At 54.9% G+C, this 22,781-nt stretch overlaps 1 protein-coding gene across 1 annotated transcript in view; it reads left to right on the top strand.

Moving 5' to 3' along the window:
* The first annotated feature begins 950 nt into the window (after positions 1 to 950).
* ADAMTS17 (ADAM metallopeptidase with thrombospondin type 1 motif 17) overlaps positions 951 to 22,781 on the top strand; it is a 194,812-nt gene continuing 172,981 nt past the window's right edge. Inside the window, exons 1-3 of the mRNA XM_036232032.1 lie at positions 951 to 1,099; positions 1,409 to 1,782; positions 9,508 to 9,673. Of these exons, the coding sequence (XP_036087925.1) occupies positions 1,018 to 1,099; positions 1,409 to 1,782; positions 9,508 to 9,673 (622 nt within the window). The 5' untranslated portion in view covers positions 951 to 1,017. The remainder of the gene's footprint in view (positions 1,100 to 1,408; positions 1,783 to 9,507; positions 9,674 to 22,781) is intronic.

Here is a 22,781-nt window from a genome sequence, read left to right as displayed (position 1 = left end):
CCTGACAATAATTACGCTTCGATTAACTTTTTTTTTTTTTTTTGACAAGATGCTCCTCAGGAAGCTAAAGGAATCACTTTTCTTGCAGATCTCGTTTGCAGTCTGATGACTACAAAAGAATGAACTCATTCTGTTGTGGGAAGACTTGAGTTCGAGTGCAAGCTTTGCCGTTTTGTACCCCAGTCTTCTAACCAGTAAAACCGGGCTAGTATTCCCACCTGCCCCAGCCTTGGAGGGCTCGTGCTGTTAGCAGTGAGCGGAACGGGGCTAGAAGCCAGGACCACGGATTCTAGCTCTCGCTCTGACAGTAACTCCGTGGGCAACTTAGCAAAGCCCCTTGAGCTCGCTCCCTCAGTTTCTCAAGCTGTAAGAGGCTGTGACCACACCTGTTTCACTGGCTTCCCTGAGGATAAAGATGACAGGAGGTGTGAAGAATTCGGATAACGCTGCTACATTGGATGTAGCCGTCAGGTGCCAAGTCAGGTGTGCAAGGCAGGGCCCAGCCAGAGACGACCAAAACTGCAGAGATGCAGAGAGAATATGCTTTCTGTGCATGAAACCGGTTGGCCGGGACGGTTTCCGGCCTGTCTTCTTGGGAAGCTGGGCGGCAGAGTCAGAATGGATTTCGAAAATGAGGGCAAACTCTGGATCGATCCTCCCGCCAGCCACATCCCACGGTGTCCTCACGGGTCCTCCGGGATCGCGCGCCACCTGGCGTCCCGAACCCGCCACTACCCAGAAACCACGTGTAAGAAAGTGCTTACAACCTAACTACGCACCCTGGTTTCGACCCGTCCTGGCCAATAGGGAGGGGGGAGGCGGGGCAGCGGAAAGCCAGCGTCCAATCGCCCGCCGCCCTTCGAGCGGGAGGCGGGGCTCGGGGCGGACCACGTTGGGTTTGTCCGCAGCGCTAATTACTTTTTCCAGAGGCAGGCGGGCTTCACTCCGGCTGGCGCCGCCGCCTCGCGCGCTCCCGCTCCGCCGCGACCGTCCGGGGGGCTGCTCCTCCCCGGTACCATGTGTGACGGCGCCCTGCTGCCTCCCCTCGTCCTGCCCGCGCTGCTGCTGCTGCTGGTGTGGGGACTGGACCCGGGCGCAGGTAGCGCGCCCGCTCGCGCCGTCGCTCCTCACGGGGGCCCCTCGCGGCCCCCTTCCCCGCGCGCGCCGGCGGCGCCCTGGCGGCGCCCGCCCGCCCGCCTGCGCGGCCGCGGCCGGGGGCGGACGGCTGACAGCGCCCGGGGCCGGCGCGGCGCAGGCCGCGGGCCGGGGCCGGGGCCCGGGCGGGGCGGCCGCGGCCGGGCCCGGGCGGGGGGCGCTGCGGGGCGGCGCGAGGGCCGCGTCGTCCGGGCGGGAGGGCGGCCGGGCGGGCCGCGCCGCGCGCGCTGACGCGTCTCCTCTCTCCCCTCAGCTGTCGGCGGCGACGCGGCGGCCGACGTGGAAGTGGTGCTGCCGCGGCGCGTGCGCCCCGACGACGTGCACCTGCCGCCGCTGCCCGGCGCCCCCGCGCCCCGCCGGCGCCGGCGGCCCCGCGCGCCCCCCGCCGCCCCGCGCCCGCGGCCGGGCGAGCGCGCCCTGCTGCTGCACCTGCCGGCCTTCGGGCGCGACCTGTACCTGCAGCTGCGCCGCGACCTGCGCTTCCTGTCCCGCGGCTTCGAGGTGGAGGAGGCGGGCGCCGGCGGGCGCCGCGGACGCCCCTCCGAGCTGTGCTTCTACTCGGGCCGCGTGCTCGGCCACCCCGGCTCCCTGGTCTCCATCAGCGCCTGCGGCGCCGCCGGCGGCCTGGTACTACCCGCGTCCGTCCCCTCCCGCTCTGCCTGTCGGTCTGTCGGGGCGCAGGGGGGCGGCCCCCGGGGCGGGGGGAGGGCCGGGATGGCGGTGCGGGCGCTGGGCGGGCACTTCAGCTTCCAGGGGTGCCCCGCCGCCCACCCGAGGGCGATATGCCGCCGCTGTGGCGGTCACGGAGCCTGTCAGGCCCCTGGACTGAGCGGCGCACGTCGCTCAGGTGTGCGCTGTTAGCATGTGCACAGGTGCGTGTCACGGGCAACACCTGTATGCGTATACCTCGTGTCCTCGGTGCGGGGATGAGGAGGTGGGCATTTACATCCCTTCTGTCCTTTAGAGCCTTTCGTACCTCGAAAAGGAATTTTGGAGGGGTCCCCGCTCAGGCCACCAACCCCCTCTAATTGAACCGTGAGGACCAGCGGGAGGGTTGTCCATGTCCCCGTCCTCAGACATTTCTCTGGTACCCACCCCGAGGTAGGCCTGAGGGGTGCTTGCTTACTACCTTGGCGACAAAGTCTCCCTGTCCCCAGAAGCTCCCTTGCTGTGTGGCAGTAGCTCTTGCTCTGCCCTCAGGACCCTGCCCACCTGCATTTGAGGCCCCGGGGACAGGTGCTGTGGGGGCAGGGGAAGCTCCTGCTGCAGCTCTGCCCTCTCTGTGCTCACAGCAGTCACTCGGCTACACTGGTGCCCAGCCAGGTGCTCTGGGCCCTTGGAGGCAGCACGTGCCCGGCAGGTGGGCTGTCGCCAGCAGAGCCTGGTGGAGGCGCACAGGAAGAACGGTTTATCTTCTGCCATGACCCGCTGATGGGGGAGCAGTTCCTGATAGTCTTTTGCGTCTGCCCTTCCCCCACTTCCACCTCGTCAGGCACCACCATCCAGCACCCCCTGTCCCTTACCCACATACTCAGCAACGAGTCGCCTGAAACCTGCGGCGAAGTCCGAGCCTGGGGGTCCGGCGTTTGTGTGGACTCCCGCTCGCCTCGGCAGCGTAGTGATGTCCTAGGATCGGCCTTCGCCAGTGCCTCCCTTTCAGGACCGTTCTGAGTCCTGATCGGAACGTGATCTGCTTCTGCCCCATCGGGAGAAATCAGCTGCTTCGGTCAAACAAGGAGAGTGGCCCGTGGCGGGGATCTGGCGGGGGTCTGGTAGAAGGAGCGGGCAGACAGTGTGGGCACGGAGGCTCGAGTCGGAGTGAGGACGGCTTGGCTCGCTGTAGGACCCGGGTCAAGGCTGTATCATGTTCTGGGAGGGACTGGAAGGCCCACATCATTTTTGCTGTTTTTGCCAAAGCGTTTAAAGTCTAGGTCACATCACTGTACTGTACATGGAAACATCTGAATCCCATTTGCTGCGGTTTAGTAAATTTCTGTAGAGGTCAGAGTTTATATTTCTCGGTGTAAAGTTTCCAGCGAGCAGCTATCTGTGAAGGAGCCGGGGGTGGAAATCTGGATAACATTGATTTAAATCCCCACAGTGCGTGCTGGGCCCTCTCACAGATGGCATCCGAGCAGGGAGGGTTCATTTCAGTCCTCCGGGCCTGCGGGACTGTCCTTCCTGTCGGCACCATGTGAGGGCGCTGTGCTTTAGATAAAGGAACCTGGCCAAGAGGCTGGCGGACCTCTGAGACTAGAGGCTCTAAATTCCTGCTGGAGCAGACACTCCTGTTCGGTGTGCCTTGTTTGTCCCTTGCACGTGAGCTGGACGTTGGACTCTCCCTGCTCAGTACGCTCCGTAGCGGGAGGGCCGGAGGCAGGAAGGAAGGGACAGCGTGGTGGCTTGGAGTGGAGCTCTTGGTTACGCACAGTGGTCCCAGGACTCAGAGAGAGGAGGAAGAACGGGAACTCGGCCTAACCGAGCTTATGTTGCACTCCGCCTGCTTTCACTCTGTCCTCAGATGTGCTTGAGATAGTTCAGGTGACGAGTTCCTCGCTCTTGACCATGGTGGAAGCACAGCGAGATGGGGATGTGGGGGGTGCGTGTGCGTGTGCGTGCATGCGTATGTGTGTATGTGTCAGGACAGGTCGGCTACCAGCCGCGGGAGAAGAGCAATGCCAAGCAGATCGTTTTTGGTGGCCACGGATGGCGGCACGCAGAATCAAATAGAGCAGGAGTGGCAAACCTTGCAAAGGGCCAAATAAATATTTTAGGCTTGGCGGGCCATATGGTCTCTGTCACGCCTACTCGACACTGCCCTTTCAGCAAACATACAGTAAACAAACAGATGGATGAGGCCGCGTTCCACAGAGTTCATGCCGATGTTGAGTACCAGTTAGATCCTGCCACACCGAGTGCTCGCGGAGAGCGTCGGGCACAGACGCCGGGGACACGGGCTCTGTTCTCTGATGCAGAGACTCCGTGCTGTCTCCCGGGACGGCTGGAATCTGTTTAAAGGAGGTGCACGATTAGAATAGCTCATTACTTAATTGTTTAGGGACGAAGTGTAAATCTCGGCCTGCGGTTTGCCCCGCTCCCCCGTTTGCCAGGGGCCAGGGGCGTGGGCCTGCGCTGTTCCCCGCTCTGTGTCTCATTTTGGAAAGCTGCACTTTTTGGATCTATAAAGACCACAGGCTCAAGTGTTGATGGCTGTCTGTCTGTGCTTCTGTAGCGAGCCCTTAGACTTAACGAAGGGTTTCAGAAGAGTATCTGTAACTATAATTTCAAGGCAGTGATGCTGGCGCGTGTGAGGACGGTGTTTCCAGCTTCAAAGAATTGACGCAAGTTTGGGCCAGTCGCCTCCTGTGGCTAGCACCAGGTCATAGAAGCCTGCAGAATCGGAATCAGGTTAAGCTTCACCGGAGTGGGCAGTGGAGATGGCCCTTCAATGGGGTAGAATGAGTGTCGGTCTCTAAAATGAGTCTCTGTGCTGCTTTTGAAGTGAATGTCTGGCGGGGCTGTTTTCCACCCCTGCCCATGAGGAGAAGTGGACAGAGACGAGAGAATTTGGTCAGCTAAGAAGGGGCCATTCTGCCATAGATGAATACTCACCAGCTCTGGGCAGTCTGCCCACTAGGCTCTGTCCACCCCTTCCTGGCCGAGGCTGTGGCCCATCAGGGATTTGCTGCGTGTGAGGTGTTGAGGCCAGACAGGACATCAGGAGCTCTGGGCTGCAGAAGGTTGAGTAGCCCTGCCCACTTTCCAGGCCACCCCAGGTGGATCAGAGAGGAGCTCAGGGATGCTCTGAGCATGCCTTCCTCGGAGTCACAGCCACAGCCCACAGGACTCTTGCAGCTCTCGTCCAGGTTGGTCACCTGGGCCGGCCTGATGACCCAGCCAACTCCGGCTCCGGCTGGTCAGCCAGGCCGCCGTGCAGGCAGCCGATTCTGTAGCACGTTATTTGTAGTGCTTCTTACATTCATAGTTATGATAGCTCTTCCCCCCACTCCACTTGGACAGGGGTCCCCAACCCCCAGGCTGCGACTGCTACCCGTCTATGGCCTGTTAGGAACCGGGCCGCACAGCAGGAGGTGAGCGGCAGGTAAGCGAGCGAAGCGTCATCTGTGTCTGCAGCCCGTCCCAGCGCCAGCATCACCGCCTCAGCTCCGCCTCAGATCCTCAGGCGTTAGATTCTCATAGGAGCCCTGGTGCCACATAGGTTGGGGACCGCCGTGGGGTGGGAGCTTTTGCAGGAATGCTCGCCTCTGTCCCAGTGGGGAGGAAGTGTGGTCAGCTAAGACTGGGGGAAGAGTGAGGTCAGCCAGTGTGTGGGCAGGCGACAGGTGGGAAGCGGTGGAGATGCCGTTACGTGACTCCTGTGACAGAGGGCCAAGTCTCCCTTTAGAAGAGAGCTCTCGGACTCTTTTGATTCATTATAAATCCACCCTGCTTTTAATGCAGCACCACTCGATCACACACAGCAGAGCAGGAATTAGTCTTGGCAAAAGCTGTATGGTATGGAGACCATTTGGAAGGGAGCAAATAGACCAGATTACATTATCATATGTCGTTATGTCGATACAGGGGTTGGGGAGGCACACAGTCCTAAGTGACTCATCAATTACTGTTACCGAAGAGCTTACGTGCAGCGTAAATATATTTGCAAAACGCAAAGCACATTTTTAAAGCTTTGTGAAAAGAAACAGTTGAGTGGAGGTTAAGGACAGTGAGAAGGGGAAGGACAGTCGTGAGATTTGGAGGTGTGGAGGAACCAAAGGGAAGAACTCGGATCAGAGAATCCCAAGGCCTTCACTTCCTCTGGAAGGACGTTCAGGTGGCCTCACGGTGACTTTGTACACCCACCACCACCCGTGGGCGTCAGGCTGCCCGTGACCATCACCTAGGGCACATAACTAGATTTCCCCATTTGAACTTTTGTTTCATTGGCAACATTTAAAAAAAAAAAAGAATGTGTGAGATGGGATGATGAACTCAAGACGCCTTCGGCCGATCGCATTCTTGCAGCTTATTTCCTGAACTCTGAAATTCTGCAGCTGCCTGACCCTGGATGTGGCCAACGGGAGACGTGTTTGCAGCCAGTGCATCGGAGGGAACCGCACAGAGCCACTGCTTGCCCTTGCCCTGTGCGCGCTTCCGCACACAGGCGCGTGGTCACGCTCTTGACCTTTAGGGAATGAGACTGCACAGCCATTCGGGGCTGTGAGCCGAGAGCCAGCCGCTCAGCTCCATGGAAACTCCCCACCCGAGGAGCCACACAAGGCGCACACAGCGTCGGTCGTCTGCAGTCATCTGCGAAGTTCAGTGAGGGCTGGCACGTGGGGCATCGGAAACACGTCTCTTCTCTTGCCCTGCGGGTCATTCCCAGACTTTTCCAGCTATAAATCAACCCATCAGTCAACACCGTTGGCAAGACGATCAGATCATTATCACACACCTGCCATGTGTGGGACACCGATAGCCCCCCAACGAGCCTGAAAGGAACACAAGGCAGGCCCTGTCTCGGAAGGCAGTCTGGAATGGCACAGAAAGGGAGGTGCCGTGGAGCTCGCAGGGTGGCTGGGGGGCGGGAGAGGGAGGGGAGCTGAAGGGGGTGGCCTCAGGTTCTCAGAGGGAGGGGCCAGATTCTTCCCGAGATACGGGGCCCATGAGTTAGCTGTAGGGTGGGGGTGGGAGGTGATTCTTACAGGAGAGGGTGGGCAATGAACTGAATGGTCAGGTGTGGGTCGGGTGAGGCGTGGCCGTGCGTGCCAGCCTCAAGCATTTAGAATTTACCCTCGAGCCTGGAGCTGGCATCAGAGTTCCCTGGAGTTTTTGTCACACTGGTCGCCAAGCCCCACTCCGGCCTGAGGGCCATAATTCCTAGCAGGTTCCTAGTGCTGCTGCCACCACTGGTCTGGGAGCACATTTTTGAGGATCACTCTCTAGAGGCAATGGGCAGCATTTGTGGCTATTGACTGGGGGGGTTCCCGGTGGTAGCATTGGTGGGGGAGGGGAGTAGCATTTGAAGGCACGAAGTGACAAGCCAGCATGTGGGTCTCTCCAAAGAAGACCTACGAAAGCAAAACCTCCTCAGGGGCGTGCGTGCGTGTGCGTGTGTGTACATCTGCATCCGTGCAGCAGTCCCCGACCTTTGTGGCACCAGGGACCAGGGCTCCTGTGAGAATCTGACGCCTGATGATCTGAGGCGGAGCTGAGGCGGTGACGCCGGTGCTGGGGAGCGGCTGCAGGTGCAGATGACGCTTTGCTCTCGCTCGCTCGCTGCTCAGCTTCTGCCGTGTGGCCCAGTTCCTGTGGTACCGGTCCGTGGCCCAGGGCTTGTGGACCGAGGCGAGAGTCCCCCTATGTTGTGTCGCGTTAGAACCGCCTGCGAACTGGCCTTCCACACTGCAGCTTGCGAACGCAAGCACCAGGTTGAACAAATGACGGGCTCGGAAAGTGCTCAACCCAAGGGGGCCTTTGACCTCCCGCAGCCCGCGCATTTCGGGGAGGGTCGGACCCCTCGTTAGAGCTGGGTGGGTGCCTTCTCAGGGGCTCAGGGCACCCCCCAAGACGTGGACTCATCCTGTGCACCGTACCCTACCCGCCAGCTTTATTTCCGCTGGGGGAGTTTCCACCCACAGTCCCCAAGGTATTTTGCACTGAGGCTTTCCTTACACCCAGCTCCAGTGGGGCTCTGTGTATCCCCCCCACAGCCGTCCCCCTCTGCCTCCACTTCCATCTCCCCAAAGTATTGTAGCTTTAACTTCAGAGGAGAGGGGCGAGAGCCGGGCCTTGCTGCGGGTCATGCAGTGCCGCTTGGAGACAGCTCGATTTGGGCAGTAAAGGCCCTGAGTGGTTCTTGGCAGCGTCCTGATGACCGGAAACCTTGCGATCTGCTTAGAGCCGTGAGTGCGGTCTCACCCCGTGTTTGGGGCACTGGAGGTGGTAGGCGGTCTCATTAGTTGATCCGATTTACTTTCAAAGAGGCTCGGTGTCAGGGCCTCCTTCCCGGTGAGGCCGGGGCCGTGGCGGGGGCGGGGGCGCACCGCTGCTCAGTGTGGTGCCAGGACCGGCAGCGTCAGCGTCATGTGGGGGCCCAGTGAGAAGGGCTCATTCCGGGCCCCCTCCAAGACCGCCCGGTGACTGCGATGCGCGTTGCGGTTGGGGAACCAGTTTCAGTGTGTCGTGGCTTTTAGAGGATAGTGATGGGAGAGAGCCCGAGACTTCCAGAATCTTTGCTGGCGAAGGCAGGCCTGACCGTCGTCTCGTTGACCTGTCATCAGAAGGGGAGCTGGCAGCAGGGCCCTTGGGGAAGGAGGACAGATGGTTTCAATGCTGTCAGCATTCTTTCCAAGAGCGGAATATAGTTCTCTGCATTATATACGTATATACATATGTATATATCTTCAGAATTAATATTTACTCTATTAAAGTGACAGCGAAAATCCTAGGTCTTAAGTTTTTGATTCAGTTTAGAAATCCTGTTTATTATCTAGCACGTTTCTGCAATCCATCCTAAGAGGGCTTCGGGTAATATTTGACCCCATTTACAAACGTGGTGATTAACAGCTTTTAAACCCTTCAGACTGTGTTTAGAAATTTCACATATTTGATCTGATTTTCAAGTTCTTTGGTTGTCTGACTGAAAAACAAACTGCAAGTTCTTAAGCGCTTCTTACAGACCCAGTAAGTTAGCCTTGTAAACACGGGAAGGCTTTCGTTCCTTTATATGTTCTACGACTGCTTATAAACCTAAGAAGATTTTGAAATCACAAGTCTAAGGTATTGATGCCCTTTAAATTAGAATTACAGATCTAAGCCATCGGATATTTTTCTAAGTTCTCCTAAATGATACAAGTTCCGAAAAAACGTCTAAATCCCCAATCACAAAACTAGTGATATTACAAATTTGACTGACTCCGTCCTCTAATTAATGCAAAATATTCCCAGGGAGAGAGACATTTTTCCACTAAGGAGATAATTGTCATTCGTTCCCAACACATTTGGGGTTGCCGCCTCAGGTGGATTTTTGGGGGCTGATTTAAAAATCAAGTTTGTTTTTAATGATGATAAAGTAATATATCTTCTTCGAAAGCAAACCTGGAAAATGGGTGCAGTTGCCTGTATTGCTGTACCCCGCATCTTGCGTCTGTCTCCCCAACTCAATGGCTGCTGGGCTGTTCCGTCCCACAAAAGCTCATTCTTGGGCTCAGTAAATCGGGGCACCCTGCAAAGAAAAAGCCCAGGTATGGGAACCAGGCCGAAGCCAGGCGGCCTCGCTGCCCTTGGGCCGTTGGCATCTTGGCGTGTGTGAACGGGGGTGACCCGGCGCATTTTCCTTTTCCCGGGCAGGTCGGCCTCATCCAGCTGGGGCAGGAGCAGGTGCTAATCCAGCCCGTCAACAATTCCCAGGGCTCGCTCGGCGGGCAGGAGCATCTGATCAGGCGCAAATGGTCCCTGACGCCCAGCCCCTCCGTCGAGGCCCAGCTACCCAGGCAGCTCTGCAAGGTCCTCACAGGTGAGTCTGGCGGCCAGCGTGGCGGCCTCGCGACACAGCCCGTTGGGCACCATGGTTCGGCCCAGCACCACCCTCTACTGTGCTGCCAAATGCTCTGAAGTCATGGCAGCAAGAGTGTACCTTTCTCTGTATTTTGAAAGCATTTATTTTTTATTATTATTATTTTTTATTTTTTATTTTTTATTTATTTTTTTACTGCCATTAAGTCCTTTTCCTTTTCCTTTCCGTTTGGCCGAGTGTCAGCAGTTCATGGTGTAGCAGCCCTTTGCAAAAGGCGTTTCTGGAAGGGACCCAGGCTCTCATTAATGCAAATGTCTCGGTTTCATAGATGGGGAGCAAGGTGGGGCCCCAAAAAGCCATCGGTGACCTCCGGTGGCAGAGCCGGGCTGAGAATTCCCGCCCTGCGGCACCCTGGCCGGCGCTCGCTTTTCTACGACGGTGACTCTCAGTCCTGGCTGCAGTAACGAGAGTTGCCGAGGACCTCGGAGGCAGGGGTTCTCAAAGCGTGGTCCCTGGGCCAGCAGCATCGACCCCGCCTAGGAACCTGTTAGAACACACGTTCTCCCCACGAACCCTGTCCCCCGATCTCCTTACTCAGAAACCATGGGATGGGTCTAGTGTCAGGCCGGCCCGGTCAATCTGATGATGCTCAAGTGTGGGAACCGCTGCTCTAAAAATGCCGTGCCCCGGCCGGGCCCCCGGAACCCCGGCCTCATCGGTGTGGGGTGTGATTTGGGCGTTGGTGCTTTTGAAGGGGACTCTAATAAGCGGCTCGGGCTGAGAGCCCAGGGTGCCTATATTTTGTGCCGCTGTTTGGGCCACCTGCCGATTATCTGTTAGGTATTTAGGAGCATTTCCTGGTGCTGTGTCGCCGGCAGTCCGTCCGCCAGCGTCACCTGATGAAGACATAACCTGCTCGCGGGTGTCCTTCCTCCCTGGAGCACACGGGACCCCGTGCTGGCCTCAGGGAGTTGTTTAACGGCTTATCTTGGTGTAAAAACACGGTGTGTCTCGGCTTGGTATTCCGGTGACCTTGGAAATAAACCGATTATGTGTCTCTTTTCCGACAACCGTGTTATTTAGAAACGAGCCCCGCGGCCGGGCTCGGCGATTTCGTGCTGCTTCTGTCTCATGGCTGTCCCTCTTGGCCCAGTCTGCACTTGGTAGGGAGGCACGAAAGGCACTTTGGCCGGGTCAAGGCCACGCCTGCAACCCCGGGAGCTCCGAGTGGAACAGGGAGAGAAGGTGCCACGCGACATCAGGGCTTTGCTCCGTTTGCTCCCGCATCCTTACAAAGTCGGGACACTAGGGTTCGGCGCACGAAATCCCCCCCTTTTTTTTTTTAGCAAGTCTCGCGATTGGCCGTGTGTTTGCGCTTGGTGCTGGTGTGTTATTTTAGACATTGGCCGCTTGGTCCGATCCAGGTCGGTCTTAGGTCATTTGTTCCTTTATCTGATCTCCAAGTAAATGGCTGTCGGTCTTTCTGAGTCTCCGGGCGCGCTCCGTAGCTGATCCAAACACTGGGTTCAGAGGCGGGTGTCACTCTAGGGCAGTGGTTCTCAGCGCTGGCTGTCCGGGGCCATCGCCTGGGGAGCCTCATGACCACCCGCACCCGTGCCCCTCCCCCAGGGGGCAGCTCCAGTGGGCCTCGGGGCAGCCTGGGCGTTGGTGAACTTCAGAACTCCCCATGTGGTTCCGAAGTCGGGCTGGCGCCGAGAACCAGTGCGCTCAGGAGAACTAAACACGAGTGCCCGTGGGCCGCCGGAAGCGCGTTTCTCAGCCGAGGCCCGCCACGCAGGGCCCTCGCGCGAAAGCCAAGGACAAGTATGTTTTATTCTTATTTTTCCCCCTGACTCAACCCAGCGCGCGTCAGCTGCGGGTCAGCGCTCAGAAACCCAGGGTGCATGTGGCGACGTCGTGACCACCAGCTGCCTTCCTCCTCGGGGGTGCGACACCAAGGCTCGTGACAGGATGGTAGACTGTCCCAGTGCATGTATTTTCGTCCCCGAGGCTAGTGTCACGGCACCCTTTTGATAGACCATTTAGCTTACACCAAAGAAAGAAACCATAAGCAAACCGGGCTGGGAGGATTCGATGGAAACTGAGCGTCAACGAGCAGCCAGGCAAGGGGACAGAGAGAAATTTCTGACTTTGCTTAAAAAAATCACCTCCCCTTCCTCATCCCCGAATCTCACACCGACGTGGAGTTTATTTCGTGCCACCTCCGGCTCTGCCTGGGTAAGGACGCAGACCTAGGCAAGAGGCAGGTCTCGCTGCCGGGCCTTCCTGCTTTGCGTGAGGTGCCTGGTAACCCTCGTCACCGCGTCGAGACAATGAGCCTTATTAGGCTTAGCTGACAAGCCGTCAATTAGGTCCTATTTAGTTTGGATTCATTTTCAAACATCGAGAGTTTAGAAATGGGGAAAATTAATTTAGTGGGACAGCAGCAGAATGTGTTCTTGACATTTCCTGGAAAAATTAATCAGATTAATATAAAACTCCGCCATGGGAACATGTTCTTGATGGCCAGACACGGTGGCCAGAGGTGTCACGGTGCCTCGTCATTAAGCTTGTGTTACCACAACCTTGGGCAAGGCCTGGGAGTCTCCGGCTGGCTTACGCAGGTGACAAGGAGGCTGATAACCCTTCCTCCTTCTTGGAGCACTCAATTTACCCGAAAAGAAAGTCGGCCTGGGTAAGCCGCCATGTTCTCTAGGGGGTTCGAGGGTCTCACTCCGTACAGGCCACCGGGAAGGGACCGCAGCCTCCTCCTGAGTGCCGCTGAGCTTGCATTTCTAGCAGCCTTTGGAGCTCCCAGGGAGGGGACGGCCTGATCCTATTTCCTTTATAGCTCCTTATTTTTAGGACCTTATAAACCGATTCATAAAACATCACTCCAGTTTGGAAGGTTGAGACTTGGCATGAAAATATGGAGTCTGTAAGCATTTTTTTTCTTTTTTTTCGGTTGTGTTTTTTTGGTGAGAGCATGAGTTTTTGATGGTTTTTTGGCTACTCAACAAAAATGGTGCTTTGGATATTTTGAAATGTTTTTCGAGTTTTTTTAAGTGGTTATTTTAACTTTGAAACTTTTCGTCTGTCTTCTATGCTTATTTTGATTTCTCCTTTCGGATTCAGTTTAGATTCTTTTGACTCTTCTGGTCTCTACTAACGGTTGGAATCTGCCTCCTCCTCCTCGAGCTTAGTAGATGTGACATGTAATGGTAGAGGTGGACGGTAAAATAATAAAACTAATTCACCATGACGCACTTTCCAAGTAGGAATCCTACAATGTTTTGAGTGGTGGTGGGCTCCTCAGAGCTGGGGTCCCAACCTCTGGGCTGTGGACCGGTACCAGTCTGTGGCCGGTTAGGAACCAGGCTGCACAGCAGGAGGTGAGCGGCGGGCGAGTGAGCAAAGCATCATCTGCATCTGCAGCCGCTCCCCGGCGCTGGCATCACCGCCTCAGCTCCGCCTCAGGTCATCAGGCGTTAGACTCTCATAGGAGCCCCCGTCCCTGGTGCCACAAAGGCTGGGGACCGCTGCCTTAGGACACATCCAACCAAGGTACCTGTGAAGGCATGACCGTCTGCTTTATAGTTTACGTTCCGTTATGATTGTTTTAAAATAATCAAAGTTATTTCATAGTAGTGTCTGGTTCATTTATAGCCTTATAAAGTTAATTGAGATCAGTATTTAGAGGATACCGGGACTATTCAGAAATTCTGTATTGCTAATTCTGCCAGAATTTTCATGTATAATAATATGTGCGTACACTCTGCAGTAAATAATTGGTTGGGACTTGTGCTTTGTGTAATTCGGTTGGAAATGACAAATCAAATTGGCTTAAACACTAATGACGTCACCGCCGTGGGCTCAGGGGACCGAGAGTAGAACAGGAGGCTGCAGCGGAGCTGAGGCTTGGCCAGGCTGGGCTTCTCGGCCCTTCTCTCTGCGTGTGACAGCCTTGTCCTCAGCTGGCTGCTTGGTGATGAGGAAGCGGCAGCCGGACCCAGCAGATAAACCCTTGCTTCCGTCAGGAATTCGGGCTGGCTCGCGTGCATCCAGTCCCCACTGGTTTCGGTGACTCGAGGCAGGGTCAGAGCTCAGGTCTCAGCTCCCACGTGATCGCGGAGGTGTCACCCTGCTTTCCGTCCTAGCCCCCGCTTCCTGCGCTTGGGAAAGACCTGCTGGAGTGGATTCAGCACGATCGTTATAACCCGCGTGGTTGATAGCGATTTGCCGGGCGCCTTCTAACTTCCATGATCGTGTCCATCAGATGCTCGTTGGCTCCTTACCCAGCCTGTGCCCTGGGGATGAACGTGGCTGCTGGGTTTTGCTCACTTAGGCTCGATTTCACCGAAAGTTGGTTGCTTTAAACTTTGAGACCTCAGCTTTCCAGTGGATTAAACAAATAAAGAAAAAAGGATTGTGTCGTTTTTCCAGTGTGTTTTGTCGTTTCAGTGGCAGTGATGGGTTTCCATGGTCTTGAACATCTTGACTGGATGAATGCAAATCCCCAAAACACTGGGATTTCTTCCTGTTAATATTTTAGGTCTTTGTTTATATAGCGAATATGTAACTCCAAAAGGAGCCACCCATATTTTACGAATCATTATTCCTGGAGAAAGAAGCACGGCACTGTCCCCTCTGCTGTGGCCCCAGGACAGTCAGTGGCATCTCTGTGCCTCTTTTCGGTGCGCTAGGCCCCTGGAGCCAAGTGCCACAGCCTTAACCATCGGACATTCACTTCCTTGCAGTTCTGGGGGCCGGAAGTCCACGGTCAAGGTGCTGGTGGGGAGGCTTCTTCCGAGGCCTCTCTGCCGGGCTTCTAGGTGGCCGTCATCTCTCTGTGTCCTCACACGGTCGTCCCTCCCGGTCGTCCGCGTCCTAATCTCTTACGGGAATCACTCGGACAGCGGACAGCATCACCCACCCCAATGACCTCATTGTACCTTAATTACCTCAGTAAGTAACCCGTCTCCCGACACAGTCACAGGCTAAGGTACCGATGATTCGGTTGTACTGTTCGAGCTATTTCACTCTAATAGTCAGTTTTTATTTTGGTCAATATTTGCCTAATATTTCTTTTTTCTTAGTTTTATTTTCAAGCCTTCTCAATCTTGATGTTTTGTATATGTTTCTTAAAACTAATATGTATCTGAACTTTTTAAAATGTCTAATTGGAGACTGTCTTTTCACTGGCAATGTTTATATTAAGAAATATAATTATATTTCTTCGATTTTACATTTTGTTTTCTATTTGCAATACCATGCTTTTTCCTTTCTTTCTTCATCAGATTTTCTTTATTTTCCCTTCTTTCTCATGCTGGTGTAAAAGTTTTATAATCTATTCAATTTTTTTTGTTGTCGTTCTTGCCTTAAAATTAAACAAATATATTAGTCCTAAGAAAGTCTAAAGGTATCAGATATCTTTCATTTATCAAACGTGTCAACTTTCATTTTCTGTGTATTTTAGTCTACTAATTATATTTTGTTTTTGTCCCCTTTCATTTAATTATTATATATTTTTAAAAGTTAAAATTATTCAGATTTATTTCTGCAATTCCCAGCTTTAGCATTATGTCTTGCCGCCCATTTCTCTGTTTAATATCCATTTTGAAGAACATTTTAATCAAGGTTTGTGAGTATTATCTTTGCTTTTCTAAAACTGTATTTCAGCCTTATTCTTAATGATGATTTAACTGAATATAGAATTCTAGGTTGAGTCTTATCTTTTCTCAACACTCCGAAGATATTATTCCATTGTCTCCTGACTCCTACTTTTGCTACCAAAAGGTCTTCTATCCATTTGACTTTAGATTCCATGTAAGTAATCTTTTTTCTCTTAAAATTTAAAAAATGTTACCATCTTGTGTTCTATAATGTGTATACGGTGAATTTTCCATATTTATCCCATTTGGGACCAAGTGCGATTTTTGGATGTGATGATGAATGACTTCTGTCAATTCTGAGGCAGGCCCGGCTCCATCTCACTGAGCACCTCTCCCCATTATCCGCTCCTCCCCTCCCAGAGCTCCTGGTCGATAGACGTGGACCTTCCTGTCCTTTCCTCCACGTTCCGTAACTTTTTTTTTATTTCTTTTATGTGTTTGATCTCTTTATCTGTGTATCTGTGCTCTGGATAATTTCTTCTCATTGGTTTTCCAGTTCACCAGATTTCTCTTAAACTGGGTCTAATCTCCATTTGATCTATCTACTGAGTTTTTAATTTTAGTGATCGTACGTATACTTTTAGAAGTTATATTCGATTATTTTCCAATTCTGGCTTTTTGTGGTATAGTGTCCTATTTTTTCCTTATGATTTCACCTTTTCTTTATCACTTTTGTTACTGTCGACAATTATCTGAAGTCTTTTCTGGATTATCCCCCTTTCTGAGTCGCTCGGGGCGCTGATCTTCCTGTTTGTTGATGTCTGCTCGCTCCGCCTTGTGCTGGCCCATCTTCTCGTGCGGGTGGTCATTTCGTGTCATGAGTTCGGTTCAGGCTGACGTGTCCCCTTTGTCACCCGCCCCGACAGTCCCATCCTCTGTGGCCGTGCTCTCAGCTCCGGATTATGGGAAAATCTTCACTGAGTCATTTCCCGTACGCTTCCGTCAGATGCCCTAGCACTTTTTCACGAGTCCGAACACGATTTCTACTTCGGCGTTTTGCTTTGGGAGATCTGTGCCGTAAGTGCGGCCCGTGTCTGCATGTGTGGCACAGGCCGAAGGACTCGCCCTGGAGACTGCCCACCATTCCACTGGCACTCAGAGCTCGGGACGGAGACGAACTTCCCTACGCTTCCCGTGCCTGTGGGTGGGGTCGGCTAGCCCCTCCGGGCGCCTGACCTCCCGTCTGACCTCGGCGTGGCCATGTAACACTGGCCGCTCGCCCTCTGTGCCGAGTTTTGGGTCCAATGTCTCCTGGGTTGTTGAGGCCTCCGATGACTCATTTATACAATTCTCAACGTATTTTTCCATCCTTGATGACGGGACCTTCCAGAGGGACCGTGGGACCTGGGGCTCAGCTTAAGAGTCCTGCCCATCCTTTGGGGAGCTGCAAGTGTGGGGTGCCTTCCTGCTGCTCAGAGAACCCAGCCTGGGGAAGTCTCCCCTTCTGCTCTCGCTTCTTCAGCTCTCGCCCCTCGTCTCTGGGGTACCCCTTCGCCTCCCGTTGATCTTTTCGGGGAGGACAGGTTCCGGAAAGTACAGCTGGGAATGGCGGCCATGGCCAGACAGCTTCTGCTTTTGGCCCTGCAGAGCACCTGTGTAGCAAAGGACCCCGAAAGCCACCTTATCACGATAGCAGAAGGAAAAAGCCACACAAGTGCCGCAGTAAATCAACACACCGAAATCACTCGTTGCTTCTTTCGCCGACCTCGAGTACAAGTGCCATCTCCTTGTCATGGCTGTAAGAAAATACTCAATGTTTAAACAGTCTGTGGACCTTGAGTTTGTTCCCGAGGGCCACAGGGGACATCCGTCATGCTCCTGGCAAAGTGTTTCTTGGGCGTCCCGCAGCATTTCTCATACGTGCCCGCCACCTGATCTGGAGGCATCGGTCCTGGATGCTGAGAGGGACAGACCGACGTCCTGCCCCCTAGGAGGCTGGAAGCCCACCTCCGTGTCTGCTGGCCGCCGGGCGCTCCTGGGGGCACTTGGCGATCACCAGAGAGGTGTTTCTGGGCCCTCAGAGTGTTCGCTCACCGCCCGTTCCGTGTTTGCTGTCGCATTCCACGCTTCATTTTCACGCGCTAAGGCGGCAATCTCCAGTCCTGCCGTTTGCTTTGTGTGAACCATGTGTTGGTCCGAGCCCTTTTGACCTCGGTTTTCTTTCTTTCTCAGACAAACTACTTAGGAGATCGTTTCGATTTTCTCTTGGGGGTGTCCGGGTGGGCGAAAGATACTTATTAATCACCCTTTGGGGAGAAAAAGTGAAAACCCGATAATGTCACTCCATAAAAAAGAAATGATCAATTTATCGTTGTTGCCATTACGATTCCCAGAGGCCGAATGATGGCGGGTTTGGAGCCCGTAAGATGATGTAAAGGGGCCACCGCCAGGCGGCCCGGGCGTGGACCCAGCGGCTCACCGCTCGTTGGGATGGGCCCTCGGTGGCACTGTGCGGGGTCTGGCGCTGCCGCCTGTCCTGCAGAGGTGCTTACGGCCAGCTCGCTCCTCTGAGTTCTCTGTTTCCTCACCTACGAAAGAGAGGTGGCCCTTTTCTCGATGGTTTTACTTCGCCAGGTTGCCGGAGTGAAGCGACTCCATCCATGCACGTTTTCATCGCGTAGAGGGGACCTTGGAAAAGTGCCACAGAGCGGGTTCCCCGAAAAGCAAAGTCCGGAGTGAAGACTTGGGTGCAGCCAGTTAGTTCGGGGGAGGGAGGGACCCCCGGAAGGAGGAGACAGGGACAGGGAGAAGGAAATCAAGTGGAATCCAGTGGAACATCCAGCGGAAAGTGTGTGCGCACAGAAGCCTCTCCAGTGGATGGCGAGGGGCTCCCGTGTCCCGAATGTCTGGGCCGCCCTTGCGTGGGCTGAGTGGGCTTCTAGATGTGAGAGCCCGCGAGGAAGGAAAGGCCAGGGTCACGTGCTTGACGGGCACGAGCTGCCCACCACAGCGGGAGCAGAAGTCGGGGCGATGTGGGGTGCCACAGCGAGGCACCCAGAGAGGATCCTGCAGGCGGCCTGGCTGAGAGGCAGCAGGTGATGGTGCGGACCCCTGACCATCGACCAGTGTTAACAGACGAAGGAAGCTTGTTACCGTCTAAAAACCCCTGTATATTCAGTTACAAAAATTCTTCCTGCACGAACCCTCAGTCAGTCTATGCGGTATCACTCCCTTGGCTCGTCTAACTTCCTTTTAAACGTTTAGTCATTCAGCAGAAGCAGCTTCGCAATCCGCGAAGGAGTGGGCGGAGCGTCGCGGGCAGGGGTCTCCTTGGGAGGGCATCTGGAGGGGACTCTCTCTGGCGTGGGGGACCCAGCTGTGCTCTCGTGGTTCCCTCTGGAGAATCGGGCGACGTGAGTAAACCAGGCCCAGGGGCAGCGCTGGAATGAATCTTTATGTGACCATGAGCTACGTCCTCTCTGCCTTCAAGCTTTCCGTAACCCGATGTGTGTTCTCTTTAAATTGGCTCGAGCGGGTTTTATTTTTAGGTCTCTGTTTAAGCTGGTCGTGCGCCTTGTTATCGATGGCAGCGATTTACTCGCTGGGCCACTGTTGCTCGTTGGGTGCCTGCTGTGTCAGGGCTCGGGCGGGACGCCCTTCAGGGCACGAGGGCCCGCGGAGCGCTCACCGCCCTTCGCCCCTGCGCCCACCCAGGGGCCATCCCGGATGGACTTTCCCTCCCCATGGTATTCACTGGGCCATTTGGAGGGAGGAAAAAAAAGGGAGCGAGAAGCAAGCCGCCAGACCGACCGCGGCGACGCTGCCACGTGAAGCGAGGGTGTCCGCACGCGGCATGGGGTGTCCTGAGTGGCCGGTTGCTCCCAAAGTCGGAGCCCCGGGCACGGGTGGGGGTCTTGCTTCCCAAGCCGCCGGCCCCCTGGCTGGCCTCCACGTGCTTCCTCGCCTGCCTCACGGTTCTCTGCTGTCCCTCTGCGCCTGGGGCCGGTGGGGCTCAGTGGGACCGTCGCGTCCGCTCGGAACCCGACCCCGACTCATGCCGTCGGAGCACTTTCTCAGCTCTCCTTTCTGGCACGCGCAGGGGCGCTGCCCCCAGGGACTCCTCGCCCCCCGCACCCCCTCCGGGCCTCCCCTCCCCTCCTCCCTCTCCAAATGCCGGCCCTGGCCAAGGTGCCCTTTCGCCTTCTCGCCGCCTTGGGGTCTTTCTGCGGTTCCCCCCGGAGCAGCCCCCCACTCGCTGTGTTCCCACCCTGTCGGGAGCCCCTCACCTTCTCCCCCACTTGTTTGTTTATATCTGTGTGGATTTATAGGTTCTTATGTTACTCCGTGGATACTGACTGTTTACCGATTTATCTAGATGCTCAGATGGTGTCCGATTTGGTCACTGTGAGTGTAATTTTTAAAATCAGACCCAGGTACTGAATTTTCCAAAGGCCTTTGCGGCATTGTGAGGACAAGCACACGATTGCTCTCCTTAGATATATGTGAACATGGTACGTTATGTAAATGGATTTCTTAATAGTATACCAACCTTGACTTCCTGCCGTACGTCCCACTTGGTTGTGATGTATTATTTTCTTAACGCAATACTCCATTCTGTTTGCTAGTGTTTTGTATGTAGCCTTTTTATGCATCCATAGTCACACGTCCTGTAGCTCTATAATGTTCATTTTTTTGCGCATGTGTTACAACTCTCAGTTTAGATATCAAAGCCCTACTCATTTAAAATTTTCGTGGACGTTTTTCCTTGTGCTTTGGAACAATTCATGACTCTCTGAGGCTGCTTGCTGTATGGTAGAATCCCCCATGGAACGTTCTTGGCCTGGTATTTTTGTGGCCGTAATTCTTTCATAAGTTTCCCTGTTTCTTCAATAAATATTGGCCTAAGTTTCACGTTGCTAATAGGATTGATTTTGATAAACTATATTTTCCTAGCAGATTTCATTCATCTGTGTTTCTAAATTGTAGCGCATAGAGGTTCCCTTCCTACTCGCTGTGTTAAATAGCTTTTATCTAATGGGATTCCAGCTAGACTGCAGATTCCTAGGGTATAGGGCCTTTGGTGTATTAAAGGTCTGTCTTGGTTCATGGAACTGTATCGGGTGACTTTTTTGTGTCTTTTTACTGCTCTTAACAATCCATCTGTGTGTAGAGGTCCAGCTTAGATGTCACCTAGTCCAGGAAGTTCACCCTGATTGCCCCACTTAGTTTTCTGGAATCCTGAGGAGCCCCATCTACACCCCGAATATTACACACATCTCTCTACCTGCCGTTTATTGTCGTCGTCGTATCTAATGCACTCTGGCCAGAAGGCAAGACTCGTGGATTACTTCCCTGATGCCACCGTAAGAAATCGCCACAAACTGAGTGGCTTAAAACAACAAACACGTGTTGTCGTAGAGTTCCGGAGCTCGGCAGTCTAAAACCCGTTTCACTGGGCCGGATCAGCTTCAACATGTCAGCCGGGCCGTCCTTGCCCCTGGAGACCCTGGGAGAGGATCCAGGTCCTCTCATGTCCCTGCTTCTGGGCACTGCCTGGCTTCTCTGCGGCCCCTTTCCATCCCCGACGCCAGCGGTGGGCCCTGGAGGCTTTGTCACACCGCATCGCCCCGACAGCCCTCTTCTGTGGTCACCCCGCGTACAAGGACACATGCCGTGACATTCGGCCTTGCTGTGTGATCCAGGGCGGTCACCTCATCACAGGAGCCTTAACTAATCTCACTGGCACGTTCTCTCGCCGTGTAAAGATTATTAGGACAGGGACATGTTTAGGGGGCCATTATTCAGCCTATCCCGTTCATAGATATATTCTCCATGCCGCAAATTTCGTAAGTCTAAGCGTTGCCATCACATTGGCATTGAAGAATTCTGTGTTTCCCTCTTTCGTTTGTCTTTTGGACGTACTCTGCATGAGAATCCAGAAAACTCAGTACAGGGCAAGCACGCTGGGCCTCTCGATTGAGAGAGGAAATTAAAACTCAAGCATTGAGCGGGGAAAAGAGGATACCGTGCTACCCGTGTGTGTGTGTGTGCGCGCGCGTGCGTGTGTGTGCGCGCGCGCGCACGTCTGTGTGTCTGATCCTCCTCCCACGTGCAGTCCCACTGCGCAGAGAAATCGGAGGGGAGCGGTGTGTCTCTTCCCAGCTCTGTCCAGCCCTCTTCGCAACCCATTTTAGGAACTCAGAGCAGAGACAGCCTCCAGCTCAAATAGGAAAATCTGCCTTGAGCTGCAGACGGATCAAGAATGCATAGTTTGTTATTTAAAGTGCCCGCTGGCCGAGCCTGTCCAGGTGGCCCAAGGAGGCTCCTGGCAGCCGGTCCAGCCCCACCGAGGCTGGAGGAGGAGGAGGGATCACGGCCCCCAGAAGGCCGGGCCGGGAGGTGCTGACTCGGTGTTCCAGGGCCGTGGGAGGCGGAGAACGCGGCCCCTGCCAACGCCCGCAGAAGTGTCTGATTTTTGAATCAGCAGCCTTCACGTTCCCTCCAAGGGGGAGAGAGCTGGAGAGGACGTGTGACTGAGCAAAGGAGCACGCCCGGCTCCCCTCCCAGCGGGAGGACCCAGGCCAGGAAGTCCAGCGCCGAGAAGGGAAGGGGAGCAGACACCCTGTTTGGAGGGACTGTTCGGTCTTTTTAAGAAATGACTTTAGGGCTGCAGGAAGGTCTGGCTTTCTCAGCATACTCCTTTCTCATGGAAAAGCCCGGCAAAAAAAAAAAAAGTCTCATTAGGACATCTGCCCAGTTTTCTTGGGCGTCCTCCAGCCACGAAAGCAGTGGGCTCCTTTTGCAGAACCTGCTTTCAAAGCGGCGGGCACTTTCTCGTGCTCGACCAGACAGGGAGTTCGCCCTCCTGAGCGGGTATTGGGTTGCATGAACCGCCCGCGGGCCGACGGGGCACCGAGCTTTCTCAATCCATTAGCAAGTCGTAGATCACACTCCCTGTCACTGGCTTTGGACAGAGCTGGACGCCGAGCCACGCTGAGCATTCCCGCCCCGCGGAGCAGGAAATGTCAGGCGTCCCTGGTGGTCAGCTGTGACGGTGGCGCGGATGGAAGCCGGGACCAGTTGCGAAGGGTCACAGCCCCTGAGCGGGGACACAGAACGACCTCGCCCACATCCGCCATGGGGATTGACTCCACACCCTGTGCCCAGGGACACTCAGGGCTCGGGGAGGGGAAAGGGGCTTTTCTTCTCTCTGAGGAGACACCGAGCTCGTGGGCCAGGGTCCCTGGATCCTTTAGGGGTGGACACTGGGCCTCCCGGGCCCCCACAAAGGGAACGAGCATGCTTCATGTCAATGTTCAAAACAGTGTAACTTTCTCCCAGAAAATGAACTGTAGCCCGTCACCGCCAAGGCCAGCGGCGGCTGCTTCGGGGCACTTTGGATTTCTGCTGACGGTCTCTGACCTCCGGCCTTGGCACAGGGGTGCCTTTTCCCCGCCTGGGGCGACACTTGGTGGCCGAGGGAGCTGAGCATTCGG

Source organism: Rousettus aegyptiacus, unplaced genomic scaffold, assembly GCF_014176215.1.
Source record: "Rousettus aegyptiacus isolate mRouAeg1 unplaced genomic scaffold, mRouAeg1.p scaffold_m13_p_14, whole genome shotgun sequence".
Classification (NCBI taxonomy): Eukaryota; Metazoa; Chordata; class Mammalia; order Chiroptera; family Pteropodidae; genus Rousettus; species Rousettus aegyptiacus.
The sequence above is the reverse complement of the archived record's forward strand: the minus strand, read 5'-3'. Positions and strand labels throughout refer to the sequence as shown.